The sequence below is a fragment of the Rhinolophus sinicus genome, chromosome 17 (genome assembly GCF_057876585.1).
Source record: "Rhinolophus sinicus isolate RSI-liver-muscle chromosome 17, RSI-T2T, whole genome shotgun sequence".
Taxonomy (NCBI): domain Eukaryota; kingdom Metazoa; phylum Chordata; class Mammalia; order Chiroptera; family Rhinolophidae; genus Rhinolophus; species Rhinolophus sinicus.
In genome coordinates, this window is record NC_142517.1 from 29,727,375 (window position 1) to 29,755,326 (window position 27,952).

At 35.7% G+C, this 27,952-nt stretch overlaps 1 protein-coding gene across 2 annotated transcripts in view; it reads right to left on the minus strand.

Annotated features, from left to right (window-relative positions):
* Positions 1 to 27,952, minus strand: part of IFT80 (intraflagellar transport 80) — a 106,946-nt gene that overhangs the window by 44,238 nt on the left and 34,756 nt on the right. For both annotated transcript variants that reach the window (XM_088794011.1, XM_019732028.3), the window contains 2 exons: positions 24,535 to 24,624; positions 23,658 to 23,795 (listed from right to left, as the gene is read on the minus strand). In XM_088794011.1, coding sequence (XP_088650137.1) covers positions 23,658 to 23,795; positions 24,535 to 24,624 — 228 coding nt within the window. The remainder of the gene's footprint in view (positions 1 to 23,657; positions 23,796 to 24,534; positions 24,625 to 27,952) is intronic.

Here is a 27,952-nt window from a genome sequence, read left to right on the forward strand (position 1 = left end):
CATGAAATCTCTCTCAAGAACTGCAAAACACCCACACAATATATTCACAATATTGATTCACAATATCACTTTTAAGTAACACTGAATGGGTAAATATAAAGATTCTGTAGAAAAAACAAAGCCATCTTACTATTACTTCTTAAGGATCTCTATAGTTGCTATACCTAAAAATTTCTGATCACAATATTTCAAGAATGTCACTAAAAACTGAAACTAAACACACAATGTAACTAAAACATCTGATATATACTTTAAATCATGAAAGTATAGGTAAATCGATCTTTTTTTTTAAAGAAGGCAGTAAATATTACCTTTTCTAGGATCTACCTATCTGTGTGAGAATGTTATCTAGAGATAGCAATAAGCATTAACTGTAACAAATGAGGTGTGGGTGTGTGTGTGTGAATAAGACAGAAAGAAAAAAACAAAGATGGTTTTACAAGAATTTTCTTTCATTTTTCAGATGTAAATATGTATTTGCTATGTCAGGGCCCAGGGAAGGCTGCCCCAAAATGGCATATTATTTTGAATTGAAGTTACTTGAAAAGCCGCTGGTGTAAGGGCACTTGGAGCCTCCTTTGTCTCCGTGAATGCAGGAAGTAAATCCCCCCTATGGTGCCCTCCTTGCTCCACCGGCCCTGAGAGACGGCCCTTATTGCTCTAGTTAAGGAATCCAGGGCCAAGAAACCTATTTAAACAAACCTTGTGATTTTTTTACTTATTTACTACCCAAACCCACTTTCTGTTTAGATTCCTTCCTAATGAGCACCCAAACCTGTTTCTTGTCCTGGCAATTCTTCACAAATTTACAAATGTATAAATAGCTGGCTGGTTTGATCATTTCTCTGAGTATCATTTACGATCTCCCATGTAGACATGTTAAATTGGTTTTTTTCTCCTGTTAGTCTGGTCTTGTGTCAATTGTACTAGTAGTTCAGCCATGAGAACTCAAAGAGTAACAGATGGGAGGATTTCCCCGTCCCACCACCTAGAAGGATGATTTATTTATTTGACTAAATTTATATACATTCTCTTTCCATTTTTCCAATCCTATAGCCTACAGTCAAATTAAGTCTTGATTTCTGTTGCTGTTGGATGGGTATTTACTTTTGTTCTATATCATTATTTTTTTCAAAAATATTCATTATTAATATGGCAGCAAAATCCCACCCCAGGGAAGAACCGCCAGGAGGAGTCAAGCTCTCCAGGTCATCTTCCATACTGAGCAGAGAAACAAAGTAGAAGGTATAGATAAGGAACTAAGGCCACGAGGATGGTGGTTAAGAGCCCGACCTCTGGAATAATCAGAATTGAATCTCAGTTCTGCCACTTTGCTTTGTGACTTCTTAAAGAGAAATTGGAACTTGTTGAAGAGAACCTTTTAGGATAGAACTTGTGATGCCACCATGTTGCCAAACCTGACCCAGGATCCAGTGCACTGCGGTCAAAGCTTGTGCTTTGCTTTACTTCTATGTTACCTTCCTCCTCTGAGGTGCACGGGGATGTTTTGAGCATAAGGCCTGGCAAATCTCTCTCTACGCCTTGTTGTGATGTTTCAAATGAGGTAAGGCAGAATGCTAGAAACCTCACAAGTGGGCAGCAAACTGCCAGTTAGTGAGTAGGTCTCTGGCCAAGCTCTGCTTCCTCTCTCCCTGGGGCCCAGTGCAGCTTGGTGTCCAAGCCTGCCTTGAGACAACAGAGGTACATGGAAGAGATATCTGTGCGTTTAGAGAGAAAAAGCTGCCACTAATTCTTCCCTCTCTACTCCACAAGAGAAGTCTGGAGGCAGGTTTCATGCAGACTACGTATAAAATAAGACACGAGATTGAAAGCAACAGCAAAGAACATACTAACAGCCATAAGAAGGAGCAGTTCGTAGAGAAAAACAGCATTTAAAAATATATGGAAAATTAATATACAAAAAGCAGGATGGAATTATTTAAAAAGCACAGAGTACTCCACTGTGTGGTCATCCAGAAACAATAATGAGGCCCCTAAGTCTCTAAGGAAATAGTTCACGCTAGGAGAGCTCTGATTCAGAAAGCAAAGCAGGAGAGTGTGCAAAAACCTTAGCAAGATTTCAATCTTGTAATGGTCAAAATATGTTTCTATAAAGTTTTTGGTGCTTAACGTATTTCCTTAAAACTATGGAGCAGCTCTTTTTCCCCTGCAAAGCTGAATTGGGAGGTGTCACTGTATTTTACCTTTAAAGAATCACATTACTTGTTCCTTTTCTTTTCTTATTGTTCACAAATTGTGGAAGTACTTTTTTTTCTCAATTCTCAGCTCATTTCTCTGCCATTTGGGCTCACAATATGGCAGGGGACGATCTAGGGACAGGTACGCCAGCAAACGTATGTTGAAACAAATAGGAGAATCCCTTTTTCCACCTTCACCTGTCCACTACAGGGTGTCTTTTGAAAGACTGCAAGAGTGCAGACCCATCCTAAGATAAAATCATCAGCTTGCATCTACCCCAATCATCTTCAGAATCAGATTTCAAATGACTCAGGCCTGGTGCATGTGGTCATCTATTCTGATGCCTGGGAATCGGTTCTGAAGGAAGCAGGCGAAGCAAAGAGTCACAACAGAACCAAGAAACCACACAGGTATCACCCATCTGCTAGGCTGTGAGCAGAAAAACTTACACAGTCACATCAGCAAACTCTTTTTCGTGCGGGAAGGGGAAATGTCAGTCACACAACAAAAAGAATATTCAGTATTAGCTATGGGCTCACTGACAAAAATTTGGAGGAAATGGAAAAAAATACAGTAAAAGATTCACTAATTCGTATTACTATAAAACAAGATTCCCAGTAAAAGTTCATACATATAATAAAAATGCTGAATGACTCTTACTATTCACTGACATTTTTTTGCAACTCCTTCATACCACTCTTCAAACTGATACAGGTTAGCTAGCATGTCCCCAGGTAGACAGGAAGGTCCCTGGCGGAATAAACAAAGACAGCCACATCCTAAAACTTCAGGTTTTGAAATCACTCCTTCGCTCCAGGACATAATGTAACAAGGCCCTGAGGTTAATCATAAAATTCATTTTGGCCTGACAAATAGAGCTGCTCTGATAGATAAGAGTGGGTGACTTTGCTAATTCCTTTAGGATGGGCAAGCAGAGCAAACCTGGTAGACGAATTTCATTAAAAGGCGCCAGTTCCCTTCTTCAAACAGTTCCCTTCTTGAAACAGCTCCCCTTCCCCAAGCAGGCAAGGGAAGGTATAAAAGTAAGAGCTTTTGCCTCAGTCATGGGGCACCCCCATTTGGGACCCCCTCCCGCTTGGAAACTGCAACCTCTTCTCCTGCCTCTAATAAACTACCCTCTTTTTAAAACTTTTTGCCTCTCCCTGGTCCGTGTTTCCATTCTTCGGCTTTACGAGACACGATCCCGGCCCACACTCAGAAACTGCCGGCAGATCCAACATTACCTACATCAAAACCTCTGTTACTTAAGTTAAAGGGCCAATAATAAAGTTAACAAAGAGGTGGTAAAGAGCAAATCATAAGCTTTGCTTCTTCAGCAGCATGAAGAGAGTACACACTTCCTTTTTTGAAATTATGAGGAATAAGTTCAAAAAATGAATACATCGGGGGTGCCAAAAAAATGTATACATATGACTTGTATTCATCGTTTGTTATCGGTATATATATTATTACAATTTTAATACAGTTGTTTCCTTTCTTAAAATGTGTATACATTTTTTTGGCACCCTTTGTATATAATACTTGAAGTCATCTTTTTAAAAATAAGTGTAGAAAACTAGGAAATTCAAGAGTACAAATAATCTGCTTCTGGCAATAAAGTGAAATCAACTCCTTTGTGTTCGACCAACAAGAATTATGAAATACTACATGACTTGTTTTATGTACGAGATAAAAAGTGGTTGATACAGACGAATGAGACTCGACTTGATAATATATAACACTTAATGGCTTGGACCATGCTTATGGCACATCTTTCATTCTAAATCTAGTCTGTTCTCATGGTATAGATGGGACACAGAACTGATTTTAAATTGTGTTTGACAACTACAGATTCATATTTTAAAACTATTTAAAGTATGATTTTAAAACACCGAAAGAATCGAATCAGCCAGAAAAAAAATCTTACTAAAATTAAACATACACATATCTAAGAATTCATGGATGCCTGACCCTAACTAAGAGGAGGAAATGGCAAGAAATGTTTAGAAAATATTATCAACACCCTACATTCCTCTAATTTCTTTCACAGTCCATATGAACCATCAAAAGTAAAATATGCAACATGCAACTTATCCCTAAATACAAATTTCGAAGAATATAAATCGATACCCAAGTTATATTAAATTGATACTTTTTTAAATTTAAGAAGTGATTTCTTTTAGATTACTGTAGTAATAAACACATACACACACACACACACACACACACACACAGCACAAGCATATCATCAGAGAACGGATCTTTAATTGTCACTAAATTTGGGAAGACGGGGTTATATTTTGTCCAATCAGTAAATTTAATAATTTTTATTGGTAAGTCAGAAAGACCTATGTATCACTTGTGCTTATAAAGAGATTTTTAACACTCTTAAGTCTCTTCTCTTCCCCAAATATGCCAATTAATATTGGATTCAAGTTTGCATTTCTACCCTTGAGAAAAAAATGAGGCAGCTGTAATTTAGTGGTTCCAGCAGTAAGAAACCTGAAGATAAAATTTCAAATACCCCTCACATTTACCTCTTTCTTTAACCAAATGATCCCTTACTTTATGACAATGTTACTAAAAATGTGCTCTGGCCAGCAGCATCTTTATCTCCGGTGATCTAGTTAGAAATGCAAATTAACAGGCCCCACCCCATCCTATTGACTCTCCCCTCTCTTTAGGGCAGAAGGTCCAGGAAATTTTTAAGGAGCTGGTCGGATTCTTAAGTGTGTAAGGTTAGGATACTGGTTCTCAACTGTGGCTGCACATTAAAATCATCTAGGAAGCTTTAAAAAAAAAAAAAAAAAAACCAGGCCCAGCCAGCTGGTGGCTTAGGTGGTTAGAGCTCCATGCTCCTAACTCTGAAGGCTGCTGGTTCGATTCCCACATGGCCCAGTGGGCTCTCAACCACAAGGTTGTCAGTTCAACTCCTCGAGTCCCGAAAGGGATGGTGGGCTCCGCCCCCTGCAACTAAGATTGAACACGGCACCTTGAGCTGAGCTGCCACTGAGCTCACCGATGGCTCAGTTGGCTGGAGCGCGGGCTCTCAACCACAAGGTTGCTAGTTTGATTCCTCGAGTCCTGCAAGGGATGGTGGGCTGCGCCCCCTGCAACTAGAAACGGCAACTGGACCTGGAGCTGAGCTGCCCTCCACAACTAAGACTGAAAGGACAACAACTTGAAGCTGAACGGCACCCTCCACAACTAAGATTGAAAGGACAACTTGACTTGGAAAAAAAGGCCTGGAAGTACACACTGTTCCCCAATAAAGTCCTGTTCCCCTTCCCCAATAAAATCTTAAAAAAACACACAAAAAAAACCAAAGCCTATGTATCCAACCAATTAAGCCCAGAATCTCTTTGGGTGGGGTCTGGGTATGTTTTTCAAAGTTCTCTAGGTGATTTTAATGTGAACTACTGTTCAAGAGAAAAAGCAAAATCTGTGATTTGGTTTGAGACCATCCTGAGCAGCTCGCTCACTGTTAACACCTTGCCAATTCATCTCCAATTCAACTCATGTGCTAACCACACGACCTCCATCTTAGCCTCTGAACCAGCTTCTCATAGTATGTGTACATTTGGTTTCTTACATTCATCAATCTAATTTTTTTCTTTTTCACTTTTTATTATTAGCATTTCAAACATCCCAAATCCAGACTGTGGGAAACTATAGGACATAATACAGTTTCTTCAACTACAGAAAAATGCAAGGGGAAAAAAGAGATGGAAGGGGAACTTACAGATCTAGAGATCTAAGAGACTTATCAACCAATCACAATGATTATACCTTATTTGCATCTCACTTTCAACAAGCTGAAAAAAAGACACTAGGAAAAATTTGAACAGTGACTGGATACTTGAGACTGTCAAGGAATTATTGTTTTTAGGTTTAATAGTGGTATTGAGGTTAGATCTTAAAAAGTCTGCATTTTTGGTAATATATACTGAAATATTTAGTGATGAAATGATATGATGTCAGGGAATTGTTCAAAATAATCTGGGCCATGGAGAAGCAGGTGGTGATATAGATGAGATAAGAATTAGCCATTAGTTGATAACTGTTGAAAGATGGGTATTGGGTAAATGGGACTTCATTACACCAGTTGGTTCCCTTATAACTTCCAAATGTAACTGACAAATGTTGTTTAGTATCATTAACTCATTAATTTTAACATATTTGATGTGTTTTAATAAATATAATCCTCAAATTAACCCAGTTTAGCCACTGGGATCCATCAAGTTGTTCTTTAGTCTTTTTGACAGAATCTTGTAGTCTTTGATCACTTCCCTTGTTTTCTAGTATGACACAATGTTTCAGATTAATATTTTATATTTCCTGACCCACACCTGGAATCAGCCTTTTCTTCAGTGGAACCTGGTTCATTTTATAGAAATGTGGAAAATGGTATTGAGAGAAACACCCACAAGTACTAGGGGTGCTCACCGATACTGAGTTGAGCATTGCTTTTCTGGGTCTTTTTTACGAACAGAGCTAGGACATTTTTTCATGAACTCAAACTGACACTTCCGTTTCAAATCCAGGAACTATAGGATTTTTGTTTAGCCTCACCAGTCTTACCTCAGTATCTCCTTTCACCTAGCCAAAAATCCCAGTTCTTAAAAGCACTGATATCAATATTCAAAGTAACAATATCAACACCATAAACAATCATAAGTTTAATTTTTTTCATTCTTTTGACTTTAAGCCTACTTTCTTTTTTTAAAAAAATAACAACTTTGAGATACATTTCACGTATAAAATTCACCCTTTTAAACTACAGAATCCAGTGGCTTTTAGTATAGTCAGAGTTGTGCAAACCATCACCACTATCTAAGTTCAGAACATTTTTATCACCACAAAAAGAAACCCATACCCATTAGCAGTCACCCCCATTCCCCCTCTCGCCCAGCTCTTGGCAACCACTAATCTATTTTCATTTTCTATTCTGGCCATTTCATATAAATGGAATAATACATTATGTGGCTTTTGTTTAGCGTAATATTTTCAAGGTTTATCCATGTTGTAGCATATACCGGTACTTCATTTCTTTTTATTGCCAAATAATATTGTATTGCTTAAATATAACATTTTTGTCTCCATTCGTCATTTGATGGGCATTTGGGTTTTTCAGCTTTTGGGCTATTGTGAATAATGCTACTAGGAACATTTGTGTACAGGCTTTTGTGTGGACATGTTTTCATATTTCTTGGGTGCGTACGTAGGAGTGGAATTTTGGGGTTTCTGGTAACTCTATGTTTAACATTTTGAGGAACTGCCAAACTGTTTTCCAAACCTACAGGGAGATTTTGCATTGAATATGGTGAGCGCAAGGAACACACAATCAAATCATTTAGTCACTGGGAATAGCTCCTCTCTGGGTAGTTATACAAACAACTAAATACAATTAGGTTTATTTATTTCACTTACTTTTGAGTTCGGGGAATTGCTTTCCAAAAATTTAACTTTGTTTATAATTATGTAAAGTATTTACCTGGTTCCAAAGTTAAATTTACCAAAAAATATGAAACAAGGTAAAGTCAAAGAACTCTAACTTCTATCATTTTTCTCTCTTTCCCCTACAATAACTATCTTTTTTTTTTTCATTTTAAATTTATATTGGGGAACAGTGTGTTTCTCCAGGGCCCATCAGCTCCAAGTTGTTGCCCTTCAATCTAGTTATGGAGGGCACAGCTCAGCTCCAAGTCCAGTTGCCCCATTTTCAGTCTTTAGTTACAAGGGGGCACAGCCCACCATCCCATGTGGGAATTGAACAGGCAACCCTGTTGTTGAGAGCTCATGCTCTAAACAACTGAGCCATCCTGCCGACCCTACGATAACTATCTTTTATTTTGTTTTATCCATACATCTTTCTTCAAAATAAGTATGTGTGTATGTATGTGTGTATGCACCAGCATTTACCTAAGAAAGGGGTAGGAGTAGTGATACAAATATGTCTAACAATATACCTGATGTTATCTATTGTAGTATATGAGTACATACATTCCTTTATAGCCACTGATAGTATGATCAGTATGTTTTTATGTACTATGCCTGTGCACACTTGTGTGGCTGTCCTCTGTGGTCTTTATTTGCTCTGTCTCTTTTTTGGAATATATTTTAGTATTCAGAAATGTTTTTAATCTAATTGTTACCTTTATACTAATTACTTTTACAAAAATACTCTTAGCCCCGTGCCACTTTTGGAGAATTGTTCTATTGGTTGTCCACTATAAACAATGTGAAAAGTAGGAGATATCCTTGATCCCCTTTTCCCCTTGATTTTAAATAATATCCTTTTATTCTCAAATTAATACCTATAAGGTAATCAGCAAGTTTATTCTAGTTTTCATATACTTCCTCATTCTCCCATTTTTGCAACGTTGGTGCCTATATCCAATATATACTATACTGTATTCTTCATAAACATTTTGTCATAGTTCTACAGATAAATATGTATCTAGTGCTGACAATGAGTCCTTATTTTACTATGTCCCTAGTCATATTGTTGATCTGAAGCTAATTCTCCAGTGGACTCCTCAAAACACTCATGGGAACAACATTTCTTGAGTTCCTACACACCAGTTTATTCCAGTTTGCTTATGACCCTTACACTTAAAGATCAGAGTGGCTGGATATAAAATCTTTGGCTCACCTATTCTTCCTTTGAGTATCTTATGCTAACCTATTGTCTTCTCACATAAAGTGTTGCTATCAAAGTCTGATGATATTCTGATTTTCTTCCCTTTATGAGCGACTTGGTCTTTTCTTTGGATGCCCATAGTACTTTTTCTTTTTCTTCAAACTCCTTTAGTTTTATTAGCATATATCTGGGTGTTGGCCATTTGAGTCAATTTCCTAGGTGTCTGGTATGCCTTTTCAAATTTCAAATTTCTTGTGCTAGAAGAAATCTTTCTTGAATGGTAGCTTTCCGTATCTGTTCTGTTCCCTGCTTTGGGCTTCTCCTTTGAAGACTCCTATTAGACATACTTTGGATCTTTTGTATCTACCACTTTCTATCAAAACCTGTATTTCTTTTGCCATTTCCTTGCTTCCCATTTCACATTCTATTTATGTCAAGTCATTGTCTATTATGTTTATTTGCTCATAATTATATTTCTTCTCATTTGATCTTCACTTCTGTAATAATTTTTCCTTTTTCTGTAATTCCCTCCTGAGTTCTGTGATCTCTCCTTAAAAAAATCACCTCATTTCTTAATTTTCCTACTTCTTATATGGTTATTTCACAGCTTTTGTCATATTCTTCATATTCTATAGCTTGCTTTGAATTATTTGGTCGCAGTGCTTGTCTGTTTATGTCATACTTTCATTGTCTTTGGCCGCATTACATAAGTTGGCTGTCATCCTGTTCTGCTGCTCATTTTTAAATGAAATGGGTTTTGCTATACTTTTGAGAGGGAAGGATGTTCCACCAGGATAGCTCTAGAGCTCTCTCTTCTATTGTTTTCTCATAGTGATTTAAAAAAAAAAAAAGGCTCCATCATCATCTTTCTTCCATTATTTATCTGAATCTTCTATTTTCTTTGCTCAGTTGTCTCTGTTCCAATCAACCTGGATTTTACTACCAGTAAGTTTTGTTCAGTGTAGGGTTTTGTCCTGAAAGGAAGCTTGATTTGTTAGTTTCAAGAGTACATTAGGCCCAGAGAGCTACAGCACTGTCAAATTCTGTCATGGCCCCCTTGCACTCACTCAGAATTGGATCCTATAGAAATTTCTTTCCAATTTCAGCTGCTGTTCTCAGATTGGTCTGTCTCACTTTCAAGTATTTATGGTGATTTGGGCCTTCTTTTCCCATGGTCTTAGAAGGCTGGCTGCTTTTCCTCTGCTTCCTCACACACAGATTCTGATACTATGTGTACCTGTCAATGGTACTTGGGAAAATCACTTGTATTTGCAAATTTGTAGGGGTATTGTGTTACCTAGTTTTATTGTAGTTGCTATCTTTGGGTTTTTGGTTATGGTCTCTTATTTTCTGTTGTTTTTGTTTTAACTTTTAAAAAAAATTTTTATTGTGAGTGTGTTTTTCCAGGACCCATCAGCTCCAAGTTAAGTAGTTGTTTCAATCTAGTTGTGGAGGGCGCAGCTCACAGTGGCCCATGTGGGGATTGAACCCGCAACCTTGCTGTTAAGAGCACTGTGCTCTAACCAATTGAGCTAACCGGCTGCCCTTTATTTTCTCTGAGGAGATTTGAGAAGATTCAAAACTATGCCACTATACCCAACAACATGGATAAATCTCACAGACATATGGTTGAACAGAAAAACTCAGACACAGAAGTGTAAATACTGTATGATTACATTGATAAAAGAGTTAAAAACAGGCAAAGCTAATCGGATGACAGAAGTCAGAATAGTAGTTACTATGGAGGGGTAAATGACTAGGGGAGGCACAAAGGAAGTTTCTAGGTTGTTAATAATGTTCTAATATCAATATGGGTGGTGGTTTCTTCTTCAGTAGTTACATGTATAAAAATTACTGAGCTACATACACAAGATACTGTATGTTATATTTCAATTTAAAAATAAATGCTGCCTTTGCCATTGTCTTTCCCCCTCAACCTATTTTATCAAAATTATACTCATGCTTTGCTTTCATAGTTTGAGCATTTTGAGACCATAATATAATACTGAGCTAAAGTAAGTATTCAACATAAATACTAAAAGGATATGTAAAAATATATGTATAGTAATCATAACTATGTGAAAAATATATCTGCTCAAAGACTTGTAAGGTACATAGAAAATGAAAAGTTTCTTTTGATACGTTGTGATTATGGGTATTATTTTGCTATTTTTTTGTTTTCATTATTTTTCTTATACTGCTTTATGCCATAAATTTCTTCAAAATACAAGTCTTATATCTAATTAAACCATTTCACATTAATCACTATTTGTTCCTACACATTACTGGTGAGGTTTTCTATTTTTTCCCCAAAATCCAAGCAATAAATTACAGCTAAGAGGTTTCTTAGGATACAAAATATTAAAAAGTAAACAAAAATTATTCTGGGCTTGGTTAAGTGCAATTAATTTCTAAAAAAACAAACAGATGAATAAGCAAAAAAACAGAAGAGCAACAGAAAAATCAGTAATTATAAAAGTTTACAGAACACAAATATGATCGGTATTCACAATATGACTTCCAAGTAAAACACCGATGTTATTTTGAGCTGTTTAAGAAGAAGCATTATGCCACTGAACAAGATCACAACAAATTGCTATTATGCTTTTGAAAGACTTAGCAATATATTTTTTGTCTAAAGGCAGTCTTGAAAAATTGTGAGGCTCGCCACTTTGGTTTTGACTCTGAGCAAATATCACTGGTTTCTCCCCAAATATCTAGGATGCTGATGGTCCCTCAAAAGGGCCATCTCCTTGGGTAGTAGAATTCTATGCCTTTCTTTTCACTCTGTCATCCAAAACCTGCTCTAGGCTAGCCAAATTACTGAGAAAAGACCTGATAAGAATAAGTTCAATGTATTCCTCCCGAGATATTATTACATTTTAAGAAATAACAATTTCTTAAATCAAAGCAATAAAGCTCATGGGAGAAATCTTGTTATCAATAAGAAGGTGATGAAAACCATCCTCAGAACATGCCATCCACATAATTCATTGCTAAGAGTAGCCCTGAATTGCAGTTACAAAGATACAGTTTGCTATTACTGTTGTAACAAATTCCCACAAACTTAGAGGCTTAAAACAACACAAATTTATTATCTTACAGTTCTATAGATCACAAATCCAACACCGGTTTCACCAAGCTAAAATCAAGGTGCCAGCCAGCAAAGCTGCATTCCTTTCTGGAAGCCTGGGGAAAGATCCACTTCCCCGATCATTCTGGGTGTTAGCAAAATTCAATTTCTTACAGCTTATAGGACTGAGGTCCCATTTCCTTTCTGGTCATTCATACCTTCTAGAGGCCACCTGTATTCCTTGGCTATGGTCTCCTTCCTCCATTTTTAAAGCCAGCAATGGCAGGTTGAGGTGCTCTTACTTTGAATCTCCCCTCCGCCTTCATTTTGTCTAACCCCGCTGGGAAAGAGTCTCTGCTTTAAAGGACTCATATGATTAAATTGGGCCAACCTGGATAATCCAGGACAGTCTTACCATCTAAAGGTTCATAATCACATCTGCATAGTCCTTTTTGCCATTTAAGGTTATATATTCAGGTTCTGGAGATTAAGGGGTGGGTATCCTTGGGGGCCCATTATTTGGCCTACCACAAAATTACAGCAGTCAATTTGGGGACTTTTACAAGCTTATTCATTTTTTCCTCTAAAGATTTAGACTGAAATATAAGCATAAACACATGAAACAATATTTTTACCACTTTTAAAAAGTAGTTTGGTGTTTGTGGTTTTGGCTTTCAAAAGGCTTATATTCACAATCAGAAAGAAACTAAACAATAATTTGACCGTGTTGTCCCCAAGTGGTAGTAGAATCTTGGTATTTTTCATGTGGTACTGAATATCAAGAAATTGAAAAGAAAACATTTAAAAATTATTGAACAAGTTGCTTTTAGAAAGAAAAAAGAAACAAAATAGGTTTATGACATCAAGCAAAATATGCATTTAATATTCTATCGTGTATATTGTATAAAAAACATTATTATATTAAGAAAAAGAAAACTATCATTTTTCATGACTATTTCCTGATAGTATGAATAATTAGACTGAGATAGAATCTTCCTCAGAGAAAATATGGACATCTTAGAATACTGAGGGAAAAGTCCTTAAGGAGCATTTTTAAATCATCAACTCTATAACTGCTACCAGATGTTACTGCAAATAATTAGATATGGCCTAATGGTCTGGAAAAATCTATAGAGTCTTAAAAAGGTTAGGTGGTAAGGAAGGGAAAAGTAATTTAACAAAAAACAATGAAATGAAGGGAAAGAACATCTTTTCTTAAACAGAAATAAACGATTCAAGATTTTTTACATGATTTGGTATCTCTGGCGATGACTAATCAGAATGTGCGAACGTTGAAGTTTGGTTTATGAGGTATTTATAAGTAGAAGAAAATATGAGAGAGATTTTAGAAGAGGAAACTGTACTCCAAATGGAGGGTAGGGGAACAATGACACACTGTATAAGAAATCATAGTTGGATTCCCATGTGAAATGGAAGCTTTTGCATGATTTTAGCATGTGCACACCTAGAGAACATTGTCAAACAGAAGTAAATTTCTGTGCTTCTACAGATAGAGAATTAAATACAGATTTTCAGGTACCAAAATCAGAAAAAAAGCAAATTCAAATTTATGCTTCTCGGGGTAAAAACAAACAAACAAACACCATGATCTCTGGTTTGAAAAAAAGTGGGGTTTTGTTTTTGTTTTTGTTTTTTTTAATGTTTTTGTTACTCAACCAGAGAGGAATTTTACTTGGTTTAGTGTCATCTAAAGTAAGTACAGACATACCGGAAAATTTACTGTTATTCTATTCTTTCTCTATTCTCCCACAACTATTATAACCTTTGCCATTAAATAACTTAATTATCTGTTTACATATCAGTATTCTCAATAGAGGGTGAGCTACTCCTGGAGGACAGGTGTGGATGTGATTCTTTGAACAGCCAGACTTATCACACAGAACTTAGCACACATGAATATTTGTTGGATGGATGAGTGAATGAATGAATGAATGAATGAATGAATGAATGTGCCTGTGTATTTAGGCACTCCTTCCTTCTCAGAGCTCAACTATGACTTTAACCAAACTCGACTTTTAAAATTAAAAACCCAAGGAACAAATTAAAACCAAACATTTTAGAAATTTTAAATTAGCCTTCTCAAAAACATCGACCAAACTGACTAAATGGATCAATTCTAGTAGTGAACTAATGCAGTCAAAATGCTGCAGTGTAAGTCACTGAGTTACACTGAGTTAAGTTAATATAAGTCATTAAAAACTAAAACAAAATCTTTTATCTGTCCAATGACCCATTAAAATGCAACACTTATGGAACACCTACTCTGTGTTAGGTGTTGATTTAAAAAAAAGATTAAAAGTAATAGAACTCTGATTTTGTATTGCTTGCCAAGTTTCTTACAGCAAGTCTGGACAGCAGGGTTTCATATTGTAAAGGAAGCACAGTTCCCTTACTTTATGGTTTATACTTTACAGCTTTATAGCTTCTAGCAAAGTTGGTTTTATATTAAATCTGAAAATACAATTCTAATTTCCATTATAAAGGCAGACATTTATTCATGTAAAAAGAAACTCTCTCAGAGGATTAAGCTGAAAACTTTTGGCAAATCAGGCTTAGGTGGCTTTGAAACACAAATGATAACCTACAGGGTTGGTTGCCTCCCTCCTGCATTTTCAGGACCTGGCGCTCACCAGCAATCTCTGTGGTTACTGGGAGAGTCTTGGCAGCCATGTTTATACAACATACCCCAACCTGCCTAGGCATATCTGATTAGACCAGGCATGAGTACCTTACCTAGGCCGGGCCAGTGACTAACAGAAGCAGAGGTAAAAGACAAAAAGGGAACACTTTCTGTGTCTTCTCAGCACTTCAGTCTCTGATTCCTGAGGCTCCTTACCTGGCTTCTGGATGGTATCCCTGTAAACTTATAAAAAAATTCCTCTTTTTGCTTAATCGTGTCTGCTTCTTGCATCCAATTATAATAAAATGTATAGTAAATTTGAAGTTATAGGGTCAGCTACATTTCTCTAGTACTGCTTGAGTCTTTCCCACTTCTGTCATATCATGTACAGTGCTGCCTCTTCATATTAAATTTATATTAAAAAAACAAACAAAGAGCACAGTAATACTACTCCTGAGAGGAAGCAACCACTATGTCCAGTACCTATGGAAAAGGTATCACAGATTGTGAAATTGAAAGGAGGCAAACACTTCGCCCTGCCCATCTACTTCAGAGATAAGGAAAATGAAGGCCCAAGAGAGGCCTTTAACTTTGTAAATTCACCACTGGAGTCTTGACTCCAGAGCGCTACGAACATGTCAATACTACCCTACATTAAAATAAAATAAAACAACCAAGCATACCACACAACACAATACAGAGAACAACAATCGAAAATGTATCTATAAAGTGTTGAACTACCTACTAAAGATATTATATCCCTTTGAAAGACCATACGTTTTTTTTCTGTAGTCTTCAAATTGCTTAGGCATGCAGATTATTTCCCAACAGGAAAATAAGAGATATTTAAACTGAAAAACATGTCTTTGCTATAATAACTTTTAAAAGTACCTCTCTTCTCATATGCCAACCTCACCCTTCTCTTTACTAGTCCTGTATCAATATACTAAATTAAAAGGCCCCTCAAAAGCATGTGTCTTTAGCCAAGTTGAATGAATTCAATTCATAAAATTGAGTGTTCACAAAATAAGTTTAGGTGGAAGAGAAAACAGATGCAAAGTTTCTTACATTTCTTTAAAGTACACTAACTGATTTTTAAGATCAATATTCTCTCTCATATACTGTGTTTCCCCAAAAATAAGACCTAGTCGGACAATAAGCTCTAATGTGTCTTTTGGAGCAAAAATTACTATAAGACCTGGTCTTATTTTACTATAATACAATAATATAATATAACATGATATAATATTATATTATACCCGGTCTTACAGTAATATAAGACCGGGTATAATATAATACCAGGTATAATATAATACCAGATCTTATATTAATTTTTGTTCCAAAGGATGCATTAGAGCTGATTGTCCGGCTAGGTCTTATTTTCGGGGAAACAGGGTACCAGGAATTAACAAAGTGCAGGCTGTCTTAAATTATGTGTTGACATAAACAAGTATAATTGACAATGAAAAGTTACATATAACAGTAAGACCAGTTACTGCAGATGATGAACCACTGCAATTATTTTAACTGAATGGAAGAATGAATGAAGAGAGGAAAGTGTTTTTATTATAATGACTAACTGGATATTGAAGAACTGAGAAAATAAGAATGGCAAAAAGTTCTCTCTCACACAAGCAACAGCACCACCTGCTGATAAATAAAAGCAACAATGTCATTTAATTTAAAATGTGCTCATTTACCTTATATATCCAAATCTTTACCCTGGAATTCTGTTACATTTAATGCAATATAATATAATTCATTAATATATTCTGCATATTTATTTATAACTATGTTAATTTGAAAGCTTTTACCTTACATATTTAAATTATGCCCTTCCTAAAAATCAAAGGTAAAAATAAAATTTATTATGGAATCTAGAGATAAATTGTAGTACCATGGCTTTTAATTTTTATTCCATAAGTAATTCACTTATGTCATAATTTATGCGATAATGTACATTTGATTTGTGTCTGATATTCCCTGACCACCTCACCTAAAATAATGCCATCTCCCATATCCAGGTTTATTTTTTATAGCATTTATTACCATTTAACATATTACATATTTATTTTGTTTGTATGCTTATAGTCTTTCATCTGCTGAGTTAAAACGCAGAGCAGGGAATTTATTCTGTTTACTGCTGTTTCTTTAACACCTCCGGTAAGTGCCTAACATATAACAGACTCAATAAATATTTGTGAAGGAATTATTGAATATAAAAATAAATGAGCAAATGAACATGCTATGCATTTTTAAACTTCCTTGAAGGCATAACAGCTATTCAAAAGTTTCAAGTATCTTGATAGATTTTGCCAAATTATACAAATTATACTTGAGAAAAGTTGTACCAATTAATGCTCCCTTCAATGCATTATGAGGAGGCCATTGTCCCAGTTTCTGGTAAGTGGGAAATGGCATTGTACTGTGATTTTTATTTGCACGAAACTCATTATTGAAGAGACTGAACATATTTTGGGGTTCTGGGGGGAGGGGTATTTACAACATACTTCTTTTATCCTCTGCTCATTTTTTTCAGTTCCAGATTTTCTATTTGGTTCCCTTTTTATAATTTGTATCTCTTTATTGAGCTTTTCTATTTGTTCAGACCTTGTTCTCTTGATTTCCTTTAGCTCTTTGAACATATTTAAGACCATGGATGTAAAGTCTTTGTCTAATAAGTCAGTGCTGGGACTGCTCAGGGATGGTTTCTATTTCTTTTTTTTCCTGTCAAGGGGCCATACTTTCCAGCCTCTTTGAATGCCATGTAATTTTTTTGTTGAAAAATAGATGATCTGAATATTATAATGTGGTAACTCTGGAAATCAGATTCTCCTCCCTCCCCAGGGTTTGCTATTGTTGCTTTTTAGAGGGTTGTAGTCACTTGTTTACTGACTTTTCCAAACCATTTTTGGCAAGACTATTCCTTTTATGTGTGGTCACTGAAGTCTCCGTTCTGTTAAGTCAGAGGTCAGCTTATGATGTGACAGAGCCAAAAAGAAAGAAAAAGAATACTCTCCCACTCTGCCAGTTGGCTCTGAGCTGGGGCACTCATTAACACTTAGCCAGGCCCTATGACACCGCCTTAGCCTTTACCTCCTGCCTGTGATCCAAAGCTCTGCCCAAAGATCACCGTTGACATGAGCTTAGCGTTCTTTCATGTCTTTTCTGAGCCTGTGTCTGGCCCTGGGCATGTGTGTTGCACTCTGGATGCCTCAGTATATGTGAGAGCCCCCTAGACCTCTGCTCTCCCATGTATCTTCCTCCTTCCTAGGCTTTTTGGTCTGTGTGCTGCTCGCCCCATCCACCATCCCTTGCCCCAGGTGGCTTGGGTAGTAAGTCTTTACATAGTTTTAACAGATGTCACCTGGGAAGCCACCCCAGCTCTGAGAGATTTACAAAGGAGGCAAACAAAAACAAGCCTCTGTGTCAGTCCTCAGGAACCACCAACAGGTCAAAACGTACAACAATTTTTTGAGAACATGGTCCATATTGTCCCCTCTGGCACCAGCAACCTGCACCAGAACACAGGGTACGACCCCCATGGCCACTGTCAAGCTGGGAATGAGGGATGGTAAGCAGTTAAGCAAAAAATGCTACAGTGTTTTCTTACCAAAATTTAGCAGCGTCTTTCTTCATTAAGCATTTCCCCTGGTTGCTGTAAGTTTTAAATTAGATTCCAGAACTCTGAAAAAGTTGAATCTGACATTTTTTGCCAGTTTAATGGTTGCTTGAGTGGAAGGTCCAATCCTTGGAGCTCCTACTCCACCATTTTCTGCAACATCACTCCTCTTTTGCTTATTTTTATTGAAGAATTTTTAAAAGATATTTATTGCATCTCTATAATTGATACCTTTCATTAAGAAAGGTTCACACTATACAAAATCATAAAAGGAAGAGGACCCAAACGTATCCAGCAACAATGGGTATACTTCAAGCCATATAGTTAGAGATATGGGTATACTGCTTTACTTAAGTGCGATCATAGGATAAAATGCTCTCCTGAAACCTGGTCTTTTTACTAATAAATTATGGATACTTTTCCATGTTACTCAACATAACCTCTCTTTCCCATTTTCAATGAGTTGAGAGGGTAGTCCATTTTAGGTAACAGAATAATAACCTAATTAGTCTCCTAGTTGGGGACATCTAATTTATTTCTAAATTTTACTATTATAATACTATGATAAAATCATTACACATACATCTTTGTATACTTGTACAATAATCTCTTTAGAGCAAATTCCTAGAAGTGGGATCCCTAGGTCAAGGAATACCTTACACTTGGGATATGTATTATCAAACTACCCTTCAAAAAGATTGAATCAATCCATATTCCCAACAACAGTGTAAAATGAGGGTGCTCATTTCCTCCTACTTAAGTGAACTCAAGGTTTTTAACTCATTGTTAAGCTTTTCAATCTATTGGGTAAAATACCTAATAGAATTCTTTATTTTATATTTATCTATTAGTTAAATAGATAAATAGGACATCCTTTCATGTTTATATTGGCCATTTGCCTTTGTTTTGTGAACTGACTATCGATGTCATCTGGCTATTTTCCGTGATAATTCCTTGAACAGTGCATCTCAAACAGGTAGCTCTCCCTCTCCACTTCACTTTGAGAATCGCTGCAGTAGTTAGCACAGCTCTCAACTGTGCAGAGCTGATTTTTAAAACTCGTGATCAATTATTTTAAATAAAATGTTGATATGTAAGGAATGACAATAGCAGAACAGCTGCTACCAGGCCCGTCTTCTCACAGATAACACCTATACACTCCAGACAAAATACAAAAAAACAACAACAACTACTTGAAAACTGGAGAGCAATCAAAAGCAGGCAGACAGCCACTCTGGAAAACAGTTTGGCCATTCCTCAAAAACATAGAGTTAAACATTCTCTAAAAATAGAGTTACTATTTAACCCAGTAATTCCACTCCTAAGTATATACTCAAGAGAAATGAAAACACACAAGTACGTCCACACAAAGAATTATACCCATTCAGAGCAGCATTATCCATAATAAAACAATTGAAACAACCCAAATGTCTATCAATTGATCAATGGATAAACAAAACGTGTCATATTTATATCATGGAATATTATTTGTTCATAAAAAGAAATGATGCACTGATATATGCTACAACATGGATGAACCTTTAAAATATTAGGCTAAGTGAAAGAAGCCCATCGCAAAAAGCCACATACCATAATATGTTATTCCATTGATACACACTGGCCTAATATGTATCAGAATAGATACATATTCTGTATCTATTACAGAATATGTAATAGATATTACATATTATCTAGAATAGACAAATCCACAGAGAAAGAAAGTAGACTAGTGGTTGCCAGGGGCTAGGGATGATGTTGGGAGAAATAGGGATTAACTGTTAGTGAGTATGAGATTCCTTATAGAGGGGAGGAAAATGTGCTAAAATAGAGTGTAGTAAACTGTACACTTTAAATGGATAAATGTCTAGTATATGAATTACATCTCAATAAAGCTGTTAAAACAAAAAGCAGGTAGAAACTTGAGGGGGGTCAATGGTTGAAAGAAGGGCACCGTATTGACTGAATTTCCATTTTTTTATAATCTTTTACCTGAGAGCAGGCCCGACTTGGTGCCTGCATCACTGTTCCTTTGATATCCAAGCAATATTTCCTTTTTTTTTAATTTTTATTAAATTTATTGAGGTGACAATTGTTAGTAAAATTACATAGATTTCAGGTGTACAATTCTGTATTACATCATCTATAAATCCCATTGTGTGTTCATCACCCAGAGTCAGAAGAAAACATAGGTACTGAACTTATGGATCTTGGGTTCAAAGAGCATTTTATGAATTTGACTCCAAAGGCAATGGAAGTAAAAGCTAAAATAAACGAAGGGGACTATATGAAACTTAAAAGCTTCTGCACAGCAAAAGAAACCATTGACAAAATAAAGAGGCCACCAACTGAATGGGAGAAGATTTTTGCAAACAGTGCCTCCGATAAGGGGCTAGTATCCAGAATATACAAGGAACTCATGCAACTCAACAACAAAAAAACAAACAACCCAATTGAAAAATGGGCAGAGGACTTGAAGAGACATTTCTCCAAAGAGGACATACAAATGGCAAATAGACATATGAAAAAATGCTCAACATCACTAATCATCAAAGAAATGCAAATAAAAACCACAATGAGATATCACCTCACCCCAGTCAGAATGGCGATCATCAACAAGACAAATAGTAACAAATGTTGGAGAGGCTGTGGAGAAAAAGGAACCCTATACACTGTTGGTGGGAATGCAGACTGGTGCAGCTGTTATGGAAGGCGGTGTGGAGGTTCCTCAAAAAATTACGAATAGAATTGCCATATGACCCAGCAATCCCTCTCCTGGGTATCTACCCAAAAAATCTGAAAACATTTAGAGATAAAGACACGTGTGCTCCAATGTTCATTGCAGCTTTGTTTACGGTGGCCAAGACATGGAAACAACCAAAATGTCCTTCGATAGATGAATGGATGAAGAAGTTGTGGTATATATACACAATGGAATACTATTCGGCGGTAAGAAAAGATGATATAGGAACATTTGTGACAACATGGATGGATCTTGAGAATGTAATGCTGAGCGAAATAAGTCAGACAGAAAAAGCAGAGAACCATGTGATTTCATTGATATGTGGTATATAAACCAAAAGCAACAAAAGAACAAGATAAACAAATGAGAAACAGAAACTCATAGACACAGACAATGGTTTGGTGGTTGCCAGAGGGTAAGGGGGGTGGGGGTTGGGGGGTGGGAGATGAGGGTAAGGGGGATCGAATATATGGTGATGGAAGCAATATTTCCAATATGCGAATATTACCATGTTAGCACCCACCATCCGTGGTTCTCTACTGATTAACATACTGGTTTTCCAACTTCATTGTTTCAGCTGTTCAAAGAAAATCTTATATTGGATGCTAGTAGTAAACCTGATTAATGTGTAGCTTCTCTGGTTGCAGGTGGCAAGAAGGACCAGGAGTTTAACCCTCTCACCTGTTTTCCACCCCACAGCAACACCTAAGGGGGTGAGGGGGCTCCACAAAAAATAGATTTAAAAAGATTAAGTTCTAAACTCTCTTACATGGTAAACAAGATCCGGTCTGAGAATGTCTTCTCTGTATTCTTTCCTGGCACTTATCCTATTAAATCGTACTGATGTTGCACAAAAGCAGCATATTTTATACTTTGATGACAAGAGTTTCCTTTAGCATGCACCTCTCTTCCCACGACTTGTCTCTCTGGAGAACTGCTAATTCTTCAAGCCTCTTCCCTCCAATCAATGTCCCACAAGCAGAGTTAGGCTCTGCCACACCTTCACAGCACTTGCACAAAACAAACCTTCTGTATAGCACTTATTGCACTGTACTTTAAGTCTTAAAGTTAAATTCTCCCCTGGACTGTCAACAACTTGAATTAAAATCTTAACAGCTTTCCATCCCCAGTTACTAAAATACTCTGATGAGTAGTATATATTAATATTTAATGTCTATTGAATAAAAGAAAATCTATTTAAAACGTTAGTCTCAAGTCCTTAAAAAATTATTATAATATATTCATCTATTCAGTTGAACAAAGTAAAAGGAAAAGCCTTTGAGAAAGTTTACTTTTCCAGATTAGTTAACATTTTAAAAATAGGTTCAGTGCTTAATAAAGTAAACCTTTAATTCACTTATTCAGATGAATTCAATGCCTCAAGCTTTTAAAATTTTTAAATATTTCCATCAAATTGGCAAATTAAAATTATTATGCTTAAATTCACTTATCAATGAATTGCTGAGTATCTACTGTGTTGTACAGATAATCATTAAGCTATGGAATCTTATAAACTATCCAGGGAGGCAAAAATAATATACATGAAACTAAAATGGACAATATAAGAGCACAAGGCATTGTGAAAATGAGAGTACGTATTTTACAGACTTAGAATCATTGATAGAAAATCAGATGGAAATGAGATCATCTGATCTAATGTCCTGATGTTATAACTAGGAGAGATGGAGGTGAGAGGAAGTTATAAAAATAGATAAACTTTAGATTATCTATGAAAGGTATCATGAAAGGAAGTTGAACATGAGCTGGGCCTTAAAGAATGGGTAGAACTCAGTAAGTATTAGACTGAGCTGAGAGCATTTCATGAAAAAAGATGACTAAGAACATTAGTTGGGGCTGAGAAGATACATGAACCAGTGTTCAATCTGATCTGAGTACAGATACAAATTAGGGAGTTGTGAGCGGAGCACTGAATGGATTTTTATGGCACCCGGTTTCAGAGAACTTTAAAGCCAGGCAGAGGACTTTATATTCTACATCATAGAAAACAAGGAACCAGAAAAGTTAACAGGTCATTTATAAAGCTCTAAAAATTCTACGTGAACTGTCTTATTTTGGAATTGAGTAAAATAAGCCACAGAACAATTTTGTGACTTCCTCAAGAGTAGTATGGAATAGCCCCACGCATCTAATGCTGCTGCTTCTGGAGCACTTTGATGAAACAACTGATTTTCCAAGTACAATGGGTAAATACTATTGAGCTTGGCTGTTTGCCTAAGTTCTAAACCAAGTTTGTGTGAAGAAAGGCATATTCTCTTGTGAGGAAAAAGTCTCACTCAAACACGAATTTTTGACAAAAACCAACGTCCTTTGGTTTTAAAATGACCATTCTTAAAATTTACTATCAATTCTTTATCAAAAATATGCAACCCAAATTTTTGTATGCAACATATGGACAGTGAAAAAAAAGTTTAAAACTAACTCTCCATATTGATTGGGCATGAATTTTAATACTTTAACTCCTTCACCATTTTTTACAATTATGCTTAAAATAAGTATTTCCAGAAAGACAAATAGTAGAGAACACACCTATTCTTCAAATTTAAAGAGCTTGGCTCCATAAATCTGGAATTGATTGAACCACTATATTAAGAAGACAAACGAGAAAGATTCAGTCCAATGTATTCATTGAAAATGTTTTTTAAAGATTGAGAACCAGGTGTGTTGTACATTACCACATTTATGACAGCACATCTGTGATTGCTCACCACTATAACTTACCCCAGTTTTATCACACAAGCGTAAAGTATGAAACGATCCAACAGCAAATAATTCTCCATCTGGAGCCCAGGCAACTGAGGTAATAGGATGTTCGTGAGGTTGTGAATTGTACAGAGGGCGGCCGTAACTATCCCATACCTACAAAAGCAAATTTTAAAAAATCTTTTATAACCATTACCACATTATTACAAACAAATTCATACTCCAATAAAGTTCAAGTAAAGATCTAGAAATCATCACTTTACAATATTAGCAATTAAATGTTTTTACTATCACACAAGGGATGGGGAAGCTGTATTCCTTGAAACCTAACCATCTTGAAAAAATATAACATCGTGATAATTTTCAGAATTTACTAAGTCTTTGATTAATCATAAAACTTACCCATCTTAAGTCCTTTTAAACTTAAAAATAAAGTTTTGAGATGATCAGTTTTTTGCTTAAATTCTTTCTGTCCAGTTAAGTGCTCTATCAACTTTCCCTAAAAGTATTTGCTTCAATTAAATTTCCTCTAACTATAGTTACATTAAATCTCATTCTTCCCCCAAAATTCTTTTGGTCTGAAGCTGATCAATGTTTAATAAACCAATAAGGTTGATTTTTAAAAATCTGAATTGATTTAAATTGAGTCACTAAAACTAGGAGTTGTATTTATGTTGCTACTTATTAAGTCAAATTCTGTAGGTCAGTGAGATAGACCAATAAGAAAGTCAACACACTAAAACACCACTTAAATTTATAAAATAACAATTTGCTAACTTACTAGCGTTAAATGACATGGCTAAAGTGAAGAACTAAAAGAATATTCTCAGATGCTAAATACTTTTCACCTATATTTGATTCTTTTAACTAGGTGATAAGTTCAAACATCACATACCTTATATTTACAGTCTTCACCAGCAGATAAAATTAAATCATTGACTGAGTTCCAATCTACTTTTAAAATAATGCCGTCATGAGCTTTCCACTATGAGAAAAAAATAAGATATTAATTATAACTTTAAGAGTACTGAAAAAAAATTTTATAGAAGACATTTTGCCCTTTCTAATGATTCTCTTGTCCTCTCCTTGGAGATTCCCATCTTCCTTTCATAGCCATTATGCATTAAGCTCATTTGCTTGTTTCATTTCTAATTTATACTGATGAAAGCACCTAGCACTATGACATCCACTATATAGCTTATGTTCTTATAAATTTCCTCAGTTGCCTGATCTCCAGATGGAAAATCACTTGCTGTTGAACTATTCCAAACTTGACATTTGTGTGAACACTGGAACAGAAAACGTTATGTATTCCAAAGCTTAGTTAAATCCAAATCTTGTTCTCCTCTGTACAGTTGATCCCATTACTGATACTGCCTTCATTCTTGTTTACTCTCTTCTTTTTTTAAGAAAATCTTCTACTACATGAACATCTTCTTTAGTACTTTCTTCATTCTCTTCTGCATATTCTCCTATGCGTCATTCTCTTTACCCTCATGTCTCCGGGGTAATCACTGAACTACCCTGAGAAGCTTCTGCTGCATTACCCCTATAACAAAAGGATATATGAGTATTCCACAGATATCTATATACTCTGTAGTCTATACATATATAGAATGCATATATATATGTATAAGTGACCCAGAAATTGACAATCTAGAAAGTAAACATGGATGTCTTCTTGCTCTTAAATATTATTCATATGTCCATTAGCTATTACTACACATGTAATTAAAAGCTGTCTTTCACCATGTTTAGGTAGAATAATATAACTGAAAAAGAACTAATTTTCCTTGAACACTATAAGGTACATTTTAACATCTGAGCCAATAACTTCATATCAAAGAGTGACCAATTTTAAGGGCTCTCTCTACAGACCCTTCCCAATCTATTATTCGTAATATATACAGAACAAAATATTAAATTAGGGTCAAATAAGCTCTAAGAATAATTCATAGCTTGTTTTATTGAAGATATATAAAAATATACACTCTCAAAAACAAATGTTTTGATAATATATGTTAAAATGCAATAATTCTCACAATTTACTGCCAAATTAACCCAATGTCCTAAATAAACTACAAGGACAAAACTAACAACATATAGGCATACATATATAGGTAGATATACACACAGAGATCCTTAAGAGTTTAATTTTAAAACGACAAAAATTAATTTTGCATATTCAAAAGTTAGGAACAATATTTGATTTGATTTAAATTTTCCTTATACAGTTGACCATTGAACAACATGGGTTTGAACCACATAGGTCCATGTACATGCAGATTTTTTTTCATAAATACTGTAAATGTATTTTCCTTATGATTTCCTTAATACCATTTTCTTTTCTCTAGCTTACTTTATTGTAAAAATGCAGTAAGTATATAATACATGTAACATACAAAATATGTATTAATCAACTGTTTATGTCATCGGTAAGGCTTCCTGTCCACATTAGGCTATTTGCAGTTAAGTTTTGGGGGAGTCAAAAGTTATACTTGGATTTTTGATTGTGTAAAGGTTGGCGTCCCTAACTCCCATGTTGTTCAAGTATCAAGTGTACTGTGTTTTAGGACATCAATTTATATACTACATGTATTCACACATAATGCACAGTTTTCAATTATTTCTCAATGTACTAGTCACTCTGTGAAATTCCTTTGAACAACAAGCTCCTTGACACCAGGAACTATGTGCTGCTTCACTATCTCACACCTAGCACAGGGCCTGGTATGTAGTAGATATGTACCATATTTTCAGTAAATGAAAACAAAATTCTCTTCACTATAAAACCAAGTTCTGGGTCTCTAGAAGAGTCCCTAGAGCACTTAAGGGAAATGAGATATAGATATACCTTTGAACAGCATTCTACAAGGAGGAGTTAGTTAAGCATTCTTTTATTGGTAGACAATCCAAATTTGAGTATATATTTATGACCAATGAGAACTGCTGCAGCTTTAATTTTTCAAAAGGATTGGAAAATTTCCACCAAATTACTACTTTAACTCCTCCTCCACTCTAGCTGAATTTTGGTACCAGATATTTTTTCTTCCCTCTACTACCTCCTGGCCCAAAGGTTCTAACAAACCACTTAATTCTAATTTAATTTATCAATGTATTGATATAAGCATCTTCCTGAGTTTCACTTATATAAGCCTGATTACAGGCATCTAAACAAGTCATATACCTATAAACAAAAAGATTCATCTTGCCTGTTTTTGCTATATAATTTCTTAGCAGAGTTTCAAAGTGTAAGTGGTATGGAAGAACTTGGACTAAAGGCAGTCAGAACTGGTCTTCTTTTCCAGCTTCTTCCCTTTGTCCAAATTCTTTACCTTAGTTACCTAAGAGCAAGGACATGTATCTTCTATTTCTTATTTGTCCCACTGTTCCTAGCAGACTGTTCTGCATGTAGTAAAATGTAAATACATGTTGACTATATGAAATATATATAGCATAATCTACATAGACGTTACTAATATGAAAGCTCAAAATCATTTCTATCTCCTTACTCCCCCAAATCTGTATCTTTTCAACTGTTAAATCTGATGCTACTTCTTCTTAAAACATCTCTATACCTGCTGTAGCCAAACTCCAGCACCAAATCCCTTCACCAGGAGCTAGTCATTCTACATCTTTTTTCTGGCCTCCTTGGCTCTAATTTATTAGGGGCTGACTAAAAGGTAGAGACGACATAATAATGCATAATAATATAAATAACTACTCTAGATTGAAAACTTATTGTATGTACTCACTGTGCTCACTGTATGCACTGTCCTGTGTACTTTGTAATTAACTCACTTAGTCCTCACAACAATCCTATGAAGCAGGTATTAGCATCACACCTAAGAGAGGCAAGAGCTGAGGCACAAAACTTGCACTTGAACCCAAGGCTTAAAGGTTTTCCATTAATTTGTCCTACTCTGACCTGTTTTCACTGCCACCACTGTTTTGCTTCCATATAATTGATAAAATTATATACACCTAATTTGTTCTAAACATTACATTGACTCCCCCTCCACTCTACAAATACTAAAAGAATGCCAGTCTTAGAGAAGACTCGAAGTGTATTTGAACAGATGAGGAGGAGGAAGATGATAGTGATGATAACAAAAAAAACCATAGTCTAAACAAGCTCTTAAAGTTTAATGATTTCATCCTGTTTTGTCTCAAATCTATACATTTGAGGCTGATTCTGCTAAATTTAAAGATGCTTATCATGCCAAATCATGTGACAATTTAGTAACTCAAAACACATTTATGATTTACTGGCATAATGTGAGTTGGAATAAGAAGGAAGTGAACCTTCTTGG